The sequence below is a fragment of the Pan paniscus genome, chromosome 5 (genome assembly GCF_029289425.2).
Source record: "Pan paniscus chromosome 5, NHGRI_mPanPan1-v2.0_pri, whole genome shotgun sequence".
In the NCBI taxonomy this organism is placed as follows: domain Eukaryota; kingdom Metazoa; phylum Chordata; class Mammalia; order Primates; family Hominidae; genus Pan; species Pan paniscus.
The window spans coordinates 71111577-71125495 of NC_073254.2; the positions used below are offsets into that span (position 1 = coordinate 71111577).

Here is a 13919-nt window from a genome sequence, read left to right on the forward strand (position 1 = left end):
AGTGATCAGAGTGACATTCACATGTTCCATTCCCATCAAAATTCTTGGCCCGTAATAGTATTTCCTAACAGTTTTCATCTCTCCACCCTAAGAAATACTCTTTTTAGTGTATTAGTGTACAAAACCACATCCCAGGCCCTCTATTACTCTCCTTTCCCTAAAGATTCCCTACTCTTCTACATTTTTAACATTCATATGTGACATTTCATGTAGACACAAAACCGTATTTTATATAAAAGATCATACATAACATCCCTAAAACTTCCTGATGAGCCTAGAATTGTACTAATCTTTTGAGTTATTATGACTTCAGTGAATCTATCAGATTCCTTTCCTCAATTGTGAGTTTGAAGCATGACAACTTTCAGGACAAGCATCATTTTTTTTCCTCTGGCAAAATATCACATCTGACTGCCCATGTGTGACAATCCCTACTTTCTTACATAATCCCCCCATTCTCCATTCAGAAAGTCACTAACTCTGTCTAATATACAATTTAAAACATTGTCCCAACTGCATAGGCAACCTGATAAATCCCATCTCAATTTTCCACTTCTGAATTTGAAATGTTCACTGCACATTATAAAGCCTTGTCAGGATGCTGTCCTAATACACCTCACAAAACCAGAGCATAAATAAAAGTATTAAATTGAATCATAACAGCTGGTATTTTTTTGAGAACAAATAATGTACCAAAAACTATACTAAGCAGTAAGAGTAAATTATTTCCTTCTTATTCTCATCACAACTCTATGGATTAGAGGTAATCTCTCCCATTCTTGGTAGGAAAATGAGGCTTGGCAATACTATGTCACTTGTGCAATGTTACACAATCAGAAATAAATAATATGGCAATGCTTACACAGAGAAGGTACTTCATATTTACAGCAATACATCTTCTCAGCCACAGAGGCTGACAAGGGTACTTTTATTCTAAGTGATGGGTGACATACTTAGAGCCAGAGAACTAACTGAAGGCAATCAGTACAATTTGTCAGAAACGTTTTTGAGCCAGGTTTTAACAAAAGTTAGATGGCTTGTAATTTTCAACTTCTCAGCAATAAAAGAATCTGAAGGGAAATAATCATATCAATATTCAACCAACACCATTACACTTTCCAGCTTTACCTCAATAGTTAACCGGGCTGGATGATTTTCTAGAAGTAGCTGCTCTGCTATCTCCTGAACTGATTTAATATTTTCTTCCTTTTGATCAAGTTCTCTCATTAATTCCTTCAAGAAATAATTAAGAAGTGTGTTAGAAAAATATATAAACCTAAAATGCAACCCTAGTATGCAAGTACAAAGGGTGTACTTACAGCATGATAATCTTTTTTCCTGGCTATGTTGGTGTTTCTCTCACTCCAGTCATAAGCAACTTCCTCCTCTTCTTTTTCATTCAACCAAATAAGTTCATTAGTCGCACGACTTACAAAATTATGGAGTGTATCAAGGTGCCGTTCTTGATTCCTGGATGTATTCTTTAGTAAGGAAAATCATCATAAGAATCATGTTTTTGCCAAATATAGATAAGGGAAACAGAAGGTTTAAAAAAAAAACTTACCAAGAGTTTTGCATACTGACTCTCTAATCTGTGCAACTTTTCTGCATAAGTCAGTTTAAGAGGTGCTGTCATTTGAATCTACAACATGAGATTAAAAAGACACTCCAGTCAGGAATCTGAAGGAATTCTGACTCACACTTAATGTATCTATTATTGATTTACAGGGTCTTCATGTAAAAAGCAAAACAAGAGTAAACTAAAATGAAATATATACAAATTTTAAATTCACATACCTCACTGATTTTAGCTTCTTTGAGGCTAGATTCAAATTCTTCAATAGCTCTATGAACATTTTTATGATTTTCTAAATGGCTTTCAACACTTGGCAAATCTGAGCCCCACTCAGTGCGGTCCAGTTGTACCTTCAAACAGTAAAATACTAAGTTTAAAAAAGAAATTGATAACAATAAAGACTGAAACACTCAGGTAAAGTAAACATTTTTTTACCTGCATCTCATCAACCCAATTCAAAAGATCCTGAACAAATTTCATATTGATTTCCTCTTCTGTTAAATTTTGATCCAGCAAAGAAGACTTTAGAAGGGGTTTTCGGATCTGCATCAACTTCAGAGTTTGCAATGAATTTGGCTCTACTCCTGAACTGAAATTTGGAACTAATCCTGATGGGAAACCAGGTGTATAAGATGGAGTGACAGATGGAGTCAGGCGGGAAGTCATCCCTGATGACAGGCCAGAAGTCATACTAGAAGAGGTTAGGGAAGGTGTTAAACTCTGGGTCAGCCCTGAGGTCAGACTAGGGTGTAAGGTCTGTGCAAATCCTGAGTTTAAACTTTGAGTGATTCCTGATATCATGAGCTTTGTCTGTTCTGTTGTCAGTATGCGTCCTTTGCTGTACACAGAAGAACATTCGTTCCTTAAGGCCATAATTTCGTCACGCAGTTTTGCAACCCTGAAAAGAAAATCCAAAGGGATAAGGTGAAATATAAAGGCACTTGTCACAAAGAGTGAACTCTAATGTTAATTATAGGCTTTAGTTAATAATGATGTATCAGTGTTGGCTTACCAGTTTTAGCAAATGTGCCACACTAATGCAAGATGTAAACAGGGGAAGAGGGAGGTATAAGGGAGCATATGGGAACTCTGTATTTTTTACTCAATTTTTCAGTATGCCTAAACGGCTCAAAAATACAAACAAGCAAAATGAGGAGGCAATTGAAATCACATTGCTAAAATTTTGCATCATGATTTTTTTCAATGAGCATTGTACTATGAGGACTTTCAATCTTATTTGTCTTTATAACTATGATTTATAATGAATACAATTACTATAGCATAATATGATCATTTTTACATTTATGTATATATTTTTCATATTTAGAATTACTATAGATTCCTAAAGGTGAAATTACTGAGTCAAAGGATCATTTAAAATTTTTGCATTTACATATTCATACACAGAGAGAGAGAGAGAGAGGTCATAGCCTGAAATATTCCATACTTACCCCCATACACACACTTCTCAGTGATAAAGGTTTTTATACACATATTTTCTTTCAAGATTTTGTTATGAACATTTTCATAATAGGATAAACAGAAAACTAAAAAGCTGAATTAAAAATGACACTTTTTGGCCAGGCACGGTGGCTCATGCCTATAATCACAGCATTTTGGGAGGCTGAGGCAGGTGGATCACTTAAGGTCAGGAGTATAAGACCAGCCTGGCAAACATGGCAAAACCCTGCCTCCACTAAAAATACAAAAAATTAGCCAGGTGTGGTGGCGGGTGCCTGTAATCCCAGCTACTAGGGAGGCTGAGACATGAGAATCGCCTGAACCCAGGAGGCAGAGGCTGCAGTGAGCCGAGATCACACCACTGCACTCCAGCCTGGGTGAGAGAGCAAAACTGCGTCTCAAAAAACAAAAAACAGACACTTTTCTTAGATTTTTTTCTCTTTCAAACATCCCATGAATACTTTAAATGTATGTAAATGTATGCATGTAACTTACATATATATCTAGGGTATTCATTTTAACGAGTTAGTTACTGCAGCAGTATTATACGTACCATAAAATATTTTTTCTATTGCTAATCTTTAAAAGACAAGTACCTACTTAAACACCAAAATATATAAAAATGTGGCACACATTTTCAACTAAAAAACAGCAAAGAAATATATTTCATAAAATTTTCATACTCTACATTCCTATTTCAAATGCCCATGAAACAGTTACACAAAAAAAGGACAGAGAAAGAATAAGTAGCACTCTTACCTCTGTACCAATTGATCTGCCTGGTAGTATTTTCCATCAATAAGAATCTGTACATCAATTACATGCTGGCGTAAAAGGTTCTCACATTCAAGTATATACCCAGCAATTTCTGCTTCATTCTGAAACTGCACTCCTGATTCTAATCTTTTAGAATCCTGTATTTTAAAAGAACTCAGTATTAATTCTGTGAAACAAGTTTCAAAACAACCTGAAATATAAAACATCAAATATTGGAACAGAAGCCTACTTGGGCTTTCTTTAGTTTTCCTTGTTGGTTCAAAAATATGTTTTCCCTCTTCTTGTCTCTCAGAGAGCAAACACCAATCATAATCTTTAACAAACTTTAAGTTTCAGTGGAGAGTATTACCAAGAATCAACCAAACATTATGCAAAAGTTTTAGTTCATCCAAACGCACAGTGACTCCTCTACCACAACCCCAATGGCTCCTAAAATTAACTTACAGACTGAAGAGCATTTCGAGCAAGAATCAGTTTGTCTTCACAGATGACACTGTCCCTCTGAACTCGGTTGGCAATCTGTTGCAACATTTCTAACCTAAAAGATGAGACAAAATAAAATAAAGCTTCTCCCTTTGAAGTCAAAGAGCTCACCATTCCTGAAAAGTGCTGCCCATCAAAAAGTAAAACACAATCCCACACCAATGATTCAATACCTGTGTCCATCAAAGGATTCACTGCCGAAGCTAATGCAAGAGTTGATCAGTGTTGGACCACAATGAACCGAGAGAAGATTTTCATTTGAATCAAGACTGGTTCGAGTGCTGGTAGTGTTACTAAACACAGAATCACTGCTACGGTAACTATAACTACTACTGTGCATTTTTATTCCTGAAACGCTGTTCTTTCTTTCACCTTTCAAAGTAGACTAAAAGGTAGGAGGTCTGGAAAAAGCTCTACTTCTAACGGTGAAAAGTGGCAGCTGAATATTACAGCTTTTAGTGGCTCCTTAAATATGCTTCAACATGCATATGCAACACACAGCAAATAATATGCTGATAACTATTCAAAAGAATCTAGCCTAAAGCCATTCGTTTGCTAGCTGAGGTTTGCCTTTTGTAGCTTGTATTAAAACCCTGCAAGTATGAACAAAGCAGGCAGATTGGGCGTCACTGGAAAGGATATGCCAAATATTTGCACTAAGAGTCATCCAATTGCAACCACCTAAAAAACAACTCAGATGCCTCACAGATGTCCAGGACAACTAGTAAAGATTATTCTGGCAATACCAATCATTAGCTAAAAGAACACAAATATCCAATCATAGTCTGACTTCTGCAAAAGACCAGGTCTGTGCTGAATAATGTAAGGAAGGCAAACAGCTAGAAATTATGAAGTACCTATAAACAAATGAATTTGATGAGAAGCAAAGTACGCTTCCATTTTAACCACGTCATTTGTTTATTAGGTTAAATTAATGGAAAAAGTATCCATTTACCTTTCTTTATATGACACGCTCCCAGTAATGTTACTTCTAAACCTACTATAAAGTGCCAAGTAGAATACTGATGCAATGCTTACAAATTTAATTTGTCTGTGCTTGTTTTTCCATTCTATAGGATATTACATGGCATAAGAACACTGACTCTTTCCCATTTGTTTTTCATACACTTCCATGCCACATAGCTATTATTCGCAATACATAGACAATGCCAAAAAATTCGCATGAAGAAACATGAAGGCATTTATCCAACCAGCCTCCTAAATATTTTCCTACCTCCAATAATACTGTTACTTCTCCACTCTAAGAATAGATATTTTTCTTTTCAGGGGTCAAGAAAGGGGAAATTTGAGAGTGCCACACCAACTGCTTCTTGGCCTTTTGGCTAAGATCAAGTGTGAGAGTGCCACATCAAATATAGTGAGTGAACAGAATAGCTCAAAACAATAACAGTGGCACCTGGCATTTATTAAGTAATTATTATGTGCAAGAAATTAATCATTTTAGATACATAACTCATCTCATACTCATAACCACCCAATGTAGTAGGCACTATTACATCCTGTTTACAAATGAAGAAACTGAGGCTTAGACAGTTAAAGAACTTGTCTAAGATCATACAACTTTGCAGGCTGAGCTAATAATCTAATTTAAAATTGAGTGGCTTCTAGGCCCTGAATCTCAACCACTCTCTGCTTTCTTTTATGAATATATCTTAAAATTCAGCTACTGTTCTGATGACTAAAAATCTACTCTGTATCCTCTGGAATACTTTTCCATTATTTCAAATGATTAACATAGTATCTCATTTCAATCACTCAAATTACCTTTTCCGTAAAAGCTGCATCCTGTATATTTCTGGCTTGTTTTGGTTTTAATAATCCAGTTATGTACACATATTATTATACTTTAACATAAATGTAATCAGTAATTTAATAAAGGACTGACAGGTTAGACATGCTCTCATATATTTATTTTATGCATTATTTCACAATGTTGAATCCTGAAGTCAATGTGTAAGGCACAGAGAACATGACAATACTGAGCACCTCTAATGTGTGTCAGGCGCTGTGTAAAGCACTGGCAATGCAAGGGACAGAAAAAAAACAAGGGTTTCTCTCCACATTCTTGGAGCTCATATCTGTGGAATAGGCAAGACTTAAGCAATCACCGAAATAAATATAAAAATACAACCAAGATAAGCACTATGAAGGAACAATACATGGAAACATGAGAGTTCTAAGCAAGATATCTGAACTAGCCTAGGGAACCATGGAAAGTTTCTCGAGAAAATAATGTTGGAGCTGAGATCTGAGAATGTTTAGGTGTAAGGCAGCCAGTGTGGCTACTGTGCAGAGAGCAAGGGGGCTGGAGAGGTGTGTCTGGCCACACAGGCCTTACCCTGTAATATGGTTTGCCTGTGTCCCCACCCAAATCTCATCTTGAATTGTAATAATCCTCACGTGTCAAGTGTGGGGCCAGGTGGAGATAACTGAATCACGGGGGCCATTTCCCCCATACTGTTCTCATGGTGATGAATAAGTCTCAAGAGATCTGACGGTTTTGTAAATGGGAGTTCCCCTGCACAAGCTCTTGCCTGCTGACATGTAAGATGTGACTTTGCTCCTCATTCGCCTTCCACCATGATTGTGAGGCCTCTCCAGTCATATGTAACTGTGAGTCAATTAAACCTCTTTCCTTTATAAATTACCCAGTCTCAGATATGTCTTTATTAGCAGCGTGAGAATGGACTAATACACCCTGCAAGGTCTAGGTCCTATAGACCTCATGGCTAATGAGGAACACAGATCACAATTCCCAGGTACCAGGTTAAGACTGTAAGGGAGACAAATTCATCCAACAAGCATTTCCTGAAGACTAAATGGTACCTTCCTGGGCAACTGGATGTAGTGAGAGACAAAATGACAGAGAGCTAGTGATGATTTCATGGAGTAAATCCACTTGTAGAAGCGTGGCAGAAAGGGAACCTGAACTAACATTTACTGAGTGTGTTCTAGACGCCATCCAACACCCTTTAAATGAAGGCAAGCTAGATTTTGGTTTCCAATGCCCCTTGGAAAGAGAACTATAGCAAAAAAATGTAATAAGAAATAAAATCAGTTGTTGTCCTATAAGCTTTTAGATCCAGGCCCTGGTGACTTAAGGTCAATATGAGAAATTACAAGTAATTTTGACTGGTTTTAAAACTGTAAAGCCTTATTAGATGAGACTTCACATACCAATCCAGCCTAGCCGGTCATTTATATACATTACTTCACTGATTGCCTCCTTAAAATCTCTTAGAAGAGTTTCTAGATAAGAAAATGGAGGATCAAAAGGATTAAGAGACTTATCCAAGGCCAAGTAAACAGACGTTTAACTTAAGTTCTTTCACAAGAACACAAAGGCCCCCTCCCCACTTGATATTCATGGCAGAAAACACCTCTGGCCTACCTTTCTACTTCTGGACGAAGGGCCTTCTCTCTCTCTAGCATGGCAATAATGAGTTTCCCCCACTCTTTTTCTATGTCATTTGGATGATAACCTTGAAGGAGCTTGATGCGTCCAAATTCTATCCAAATCTTGAGAAAACAAAAAACTTTAATGTGAAGCAAAAATGAAAACAAAACAAAACAAAGACTATGCTTGACAATACAAAGCAAATTTGAGCTTACCTCTAATAATTTATATAGACGTTTAATTTTTGATTTTTCTGTCTCCTTTGGTGGAATTTCTGTTTCTTTAAACTGTAAATACTGATTATAAAGTGCCTAAAATAAAAAGGACAAGAAATTAAGGACCAAACTTAAAAGATCTGTTTTCATGATCTCACTAAGCCATCACTTCAAGTGTTATGTACTGTATCATATGCAGTCAGTGGAATTCCTTTGTTAAACTGACACTCAAAGACAATACCAATTTCCAGCCAGCTGGTGACGTGGGTTATCTAAAATTTGATGAGGGTGTAATTATTGATGTGAGCCATGATTTAGTGCCACAGGGGGATCTGGATAATAATAAACCATTCAGTGTTTACTAGTGCTCTACTAAAAATCTCTCATCCTCCAAACAAGAAAACATACCCTTTAAAAGATGCACTTCCCAAATGCTGCACTTTAGCTTTCAGTCTTTGGAAAAATAATTTGAAGCAATTCCCATAAAGAAAGCAATAAAAAAACTCTCTTCTATTGCATGGTTCTATCCTTCAAAAAAAAAAAACTTCTTAGCAGAAAGGGCTAAAATTTAGTTTCAATGTCCCACTGGCCAATTTAAACAGATTTTTTGAACAAATGAAGGTAGATGCTATTAGTTGATGGGGCTATTATTACAGAAGTTTCAACCGTGTAATTAAGTTACTATCTAGTTTGTATACATTAATTTGGGAACCTCTTAAATACAGTGTATTTATTAAAAGGGACCTTCATAAAAATTATGTAGATAATGTATCTCCATATTTAATAAGTATGTACTAATTACTTCATTGTAATTCATGCAGCTACAAAACAAGACCCTGTAAATCTTTAGGATGACACATTTCTGAAGGATTCCATTCAAAGTTCTGCTAATGCAATTATCTGGCATTTCCCCATGATGTATTTTCTTTTCTAATCTATGTCTTGTTCTAGTCATCAGCAAGTACTCTGATCACTTCTTCTATAACTAAGAATCTACACTAACCAGAAGCCAGTACAATTCATCCAAGGGTCTGGACAATGGAAATCCATTTGGAAATAAGTGTATTTGAACATGAAATCTGAAAATGGTTTTGAAATCAGAATGCAATGTTTCAGGACGTCTGTTGGTCATTAAGCACCGAATACTCCTGTGTGCTAAACACTGTTCATGGCACCACATGGTCGTTGTAGGGAAAAGTTTTCCTGCCCTGGAAAATTACATGTCCATGTAGGGAAACATCACACAAACAACTTGAGAACACTTAAAAAGTATCATATCATCAGATGCCAAGTAATTTCATGCCAAGGACAAACTCCCCGTGGCAATGAGAATGAAAGCTGTTCTATAGATGTTCTGTACGGATGCAGGAGCACAATGAATAACTCTAATGGAGCTCACCCTAGGTTATTACAGTTTTTTCTATCCCAGTTTGATCATGAAAATAAAGCTTACAAACCAAAGAATTAAGGCTTTGTCGGCAATATTCGTATTATCAGCTTCTAGAAATAAAGTAGACCACTTTGCTATTATAAAACCAAATATACAAATGAGACAACTTACTTTTTAATAAGTTTACATATTTATAATGGCTTTTTGTAATTTTTTTTTTTTTTTTTTTGAGACGGAGTCTTGCTCTCTCGCCCAGGATGGAGTGCAGTGATGCGATCTCAGCTTACTGCAACCTCCACCTCCCAGGTTCAAGCGATTCTCCTGCCTCAGCCTCCTGAGTAACTGAGATTACAAGTGTGTGCCACCACGCCAGGCTAATTTTTGTATTTTTAATGGAGATGGGGTTTCACCATGTTAGCCAGGCTGGTCTCAAACTCCTGACCTCAGGTGATCCACCCATCTTGGCCTCCCAAAGTGCTGGGATTACGGGTGTGACCCACCGCACCCGGCCTATAATGGCTTTTATATCTGCAATGTCTTTGCCTCAAAAGCTTGCCCTAAGTTTTTCAGTATTAGCAAATGTTTTACTAAACCATGAATTCACTTATACTGGAAGTCAGACATGTATTTTCAAATTCATGGTGAAATACTGTGTACCTCTTCCTGCACAAAAGATGCTTCCTGCACAAAAGAAGCAGTTTTTAACAGGGCTCAACCACAGGCACACCCCCAATCCAGTGCCACACTTGTATGTACTTCCCAGGGTCCCTTCTACCTCAAGCCATCTCGGGGGCTCCAAGCATTTCCCATGTACTAAAATCAATCTGACAATGTCAGTTTCAGAGACTCTCTCAAATTAAACCTTTAACCTCACAACCAAAGCTGAGTGACTACAGCTAATCTGTTTTAATTGTTAATGTCTTACCTCCATTTTCTCTGTATAATAAGAGAAATGAGTAATACAAATTTTGCCTACTTATTAATGGCTTTCCAAGGGCAACTTTTGTTGAACTTCTAAAATTACAGAATTATTATAGCATTACTTAAGGGTTTACAATCGAATCAATCCTATGTAATTTCTACAGTGACACTAACCTTCAGTTCTACAGGATTATTAGGAAATGTTCTCTCAGACATTGTGGTCACATGGTGTCTAATCCATTGGATGAGGTAGTTCACCATATTCTGGTATTCAATCCATTTGACTTCAACATCCTAGAACAATCAAATGATAGAAAAGGTTCACATCTGTAGATAATAACATTCATATCTAAGACAATTTAGTCAGAAGTCATTCTGTAAATGTACGTATTTGAAGCCTGACAGACAGAACCAGCTAAATGTTTTCTTACTTTCACCCAGCCCCAATCCCTGTCACATAAACACCTGTAAAATTTGCTATCAACATTTGGCCACTAACACTAGCCTTATGAGTGCCAATTCTGATCCAAAGAAAGTGGCTGCCTGGGGTATTGTATTTAGAAGGCTTTTGGGGGCTCAATCTAAGCACAGCAGAAAAAAATCCAAAGTCAATTTGGGGTGTTTACCAGGGCTCAAGATTGGGCAGTAACAACTTGCATAAATCAAGTTAGTTGCCATCTTTGCCAACTATTTTAGATCTAAATCTACTATGTATCTCAAACTCAAAAGACTTACCCAATATGTAGGAAACCAGATATGTACACAAACTACAGGAAATGTATATGGTGGGATTATCCAAGTACTCAGTAGGCAAACTCTTTAAAAATGGAGGAAACTTGGAAGGCTGCCAACTGCTCTGTTTAAGTATTTGATGAGTGCTTATTATTATGTTCAAAGGTTGTGTTGAGTGTTATAATAAAAAAATACTTTAAGATATAATACCTATTGTCAAGGAGTTACTGTCTAAATGCAGAGGCAAGAGAGATACATAATATAAACAGGCAAAATGAAGAGCAGTATTTAATTAAGTGTTGAAATGTTGAAATAACTAAAACGGGTAGTACATGCTAGTTGAGATAAGAATCAGGCAAGCATATCTGTGCCTTAAAGTAGTTTCTAAAGGCTTCTTGGGAAAGGCAGTATCTGAGATGTTCTGCAATGACCAGTAAGTAATTATTGATGGGGGGAGGTGAGTGGGGGTGCTGAAAGAGTGGATAAAAGGGGAGTCCCAAGTGAGTCAGGACATTGACATGGAAATGTCCTGGCTACCAGTAAACAGTTCATATTGGGAAATCATAGCTAAAACATGTAGGTAAACAGAATAAATATTTGCAGTTTTAAATGTCAGAATATCTAGATTGCATTTAACTTTGCAAGGAATATGTAGACACTGAAAATTTTCAAGCTAAAGACATCAGGTTTTAGACAGATTAATTTGGCAACAGTGTGCCGAGGCAGTGGGAAGAAGAACAAAATGGAGACAGAAAGCTGTAGGAAAGCTATCGGCCTAGTTCTGCAGTAATAGGCAGCAGGATCAGCATGGAGGTAGTGAGAAGCAGCAGCAAGAGATGGCCAAAGAAACATTCTGAAGCAATGCTCAACATTGAATCATCAGGGGTGAGCATGGGAACAGGCTACTCAGGGATCAAAGAGCATGAAGTCTTTGAAAAGAAGAACCTGAGGAAGAATACGGAAACAGGTCTAGAAACAGCACAGAGAACTGACAGAAGCAATCAGAAAAGGGAGCTCCTAATCCAAGAGAGCTAATCAAAGATGAGCTCCTAAATCTTCAAAGTAATGTAGGGGAGAAAAGGTATCTGCAAAGAGGAAGGCAGAAATCCAAGTGAAGGGGATCATCCCCAAATATGTGACACATACTGGGCTTCCTGTTCTCTTCAGAAATGCATAAGCACTTGTTAGCATAACCACCAAAAAAAAAAAAAAAAAAAAAAAAAAGCATCACTGAAGTGAGTTACACAAACCTTTAAGAAATAGTAGACTAATAAAGAGCCCAAAGCTATGTGTCAGAGACCTTTCCCTGCTTACTAAGTGGCTCTGCTAATTTGGCCAAATCCAATAATTTTCCTCTGGAGTCCTCCTTTAAATCACAAAAATGTTATCTAGCCAACTTATTTCATAGAATCGTATGAGGTAACAAATTTGAAATTGTTTTCAAAAGTGAGATATTCTATACATACAAAAGAATAGCAAATACAGCAATGTAAAACGGCAGCCAGCTAAAAAATGGAAAACTCCAAATTTCAGAAAGTTAAACCTTTTATTTATAAGATGATCAGTAACTATAAATAGCCTCTTTTATTTATGACACAAAAGTTTTAATGAGTTATACTTTAAATTTAATGGTAGAATAATGTCATGAAATACATAGAATATCAATTCATCAAACAGCATATTAACTCAAATTCTTTAAAATATATTCAACATTCAAAAACTGCAAAAATCATTATCAATAAATGCAGTCAATTGGTCATTACTGAATCAACAGCTTCCGGTGTGGAAAAATCAATACTCACATTTGCACCAATGCCTTCCCCACCTTCAGGGACTTTAGGAAATGCATCATAGAGAGATGACACATAAGTTATTACTGATTTTTCATCAGGTGAGGAGACATCGACATCTAAAAACAGCAACATAAATTAATTATTTCACAATGTTCATAAATTACTTTTGATCAGACTTTCATGCCAGTCCACATATAATCAAGAAAATAACTCACCTTCAGGGTCCAGAAGTCTTATAACACCAATTTTTTCTGCTACGTAAAAAGCATGCTCTAAATTTGCAAGGTTGCTTTGAACAGCAACAGTATTCATATCTATCAGGTCCGGCCTAGGAAAAAATTCACTGTGTTAATTAGGTTTTCTCATGTGCCAATTCAACATTATATTTATATAGGTTTCCATTTACATAACAACATCTGCTAATATTAACACCAAGCCTGCGTTAAAATGCAGAGACTTTCATCAAACATTTAACATTGCTCACTTATCTCAGACACTTCTGTATCGAAAGCAAATATAACAATGAAAATATAACAATTTGAACATATATAAATTTCAACAAAGTCTACAAATATATCATAGTCAGAATATATATGAGTATTTGTCCTATTCGACTGATTTAAGCTACGCTACTCCAACAGCATCTTTCCAATCCAACCAGCATCCTGTCAATGTTTTTCCTCTAAGACAAAAAGCCTGTAGCTTAATTCAGTGCTGTGTCCATGGCCTCCCCATTGCACCATACCCTTTCACATCATCTTTGTCTTCTATAATCCTAGTCATTCTTCCAAGGAGAGATCAAGCTCCACCTCCTCTGTGGAGCCTGGCTGATCTTCCTAGCCCTTATTTCTGTCTCTGTTTCCTGAACTCATACTTCCAGCCTGCACCCCACGATATGGCACTTAGGATAATCTTAGACTTCCTTGTCCTATTAATTCACTGGTTCGTGTACATGTATATGTTGTTTCTCCCAAACCGTCAACTCCAAGATAGCAAGTACTATGTATTAAGAAAATTTTGTATTTTATCCTTCTGCTGTAATAAAGAATGATATATAGTACACCCTCAACAAATATCTACTGATAAGTTGGTAAGTAGTTTGGTTCCTTAGTAATCTGAATCATAAATGAATGTCTAAAATAAGCAATAGTTT

General features: G+C 36.5%; 1 protein-coding gene across 15 annotated transcripts in view; it reads right to left on the reverse strand.

Moving 5' to 3' along the window:
• DST (dystonin) overlaps positions 1-13919 on the reverse strand; it is a 494203-nt gene that overhangs the window by 180051 nt on the left and 300233 nt on the right. For 14 of the 15 annotated variants that reach the window (XM_024929292.4, XM_063604922.1, XM_008954352.4 and 11 more), the window contains 12 exons: positions 12982-13094; positions 12776-12882; positions 10416-10535; positions 7931-8026; positions 7710-7837; positions 4259-4352; positions 3797-3951; positions 2012-2474; positions 1798-1926; positions 1565-1642; positions 1320-1481; positions 1129-1233 (listed from right to left, as the gene is read on the reverse strand). In XM_024929292.4, the coding sequence (XP_024785060.4) occupies positions 1129-1233; positions 1320-1481; positions 1565-1642; positions 1798-1926; positions 2012-2474; positions 3797-3951; positions 4259-4352; positions 7710-7837; positions 7931-8026; positions 10416-10535; positions 12776-12882; positions 12982-13094 (1750 nt within the window). Of the gene's footprint in view, positions 1-1128; positions 1234-1319; positions 1482-1564; positions 1643-1797; positions 1927-2011; positions 2475-3796; positions 3952-4258; positions 4353-4470; positions 4653-7709; positions 7838-7930; positions 8027-10415; positions 10536-12775; positions 12883-12981; positions 13095-13919 lie in introns of those variants that run through there. The other variant, XM_057302527.2, reaches the window with a different exon arrangement.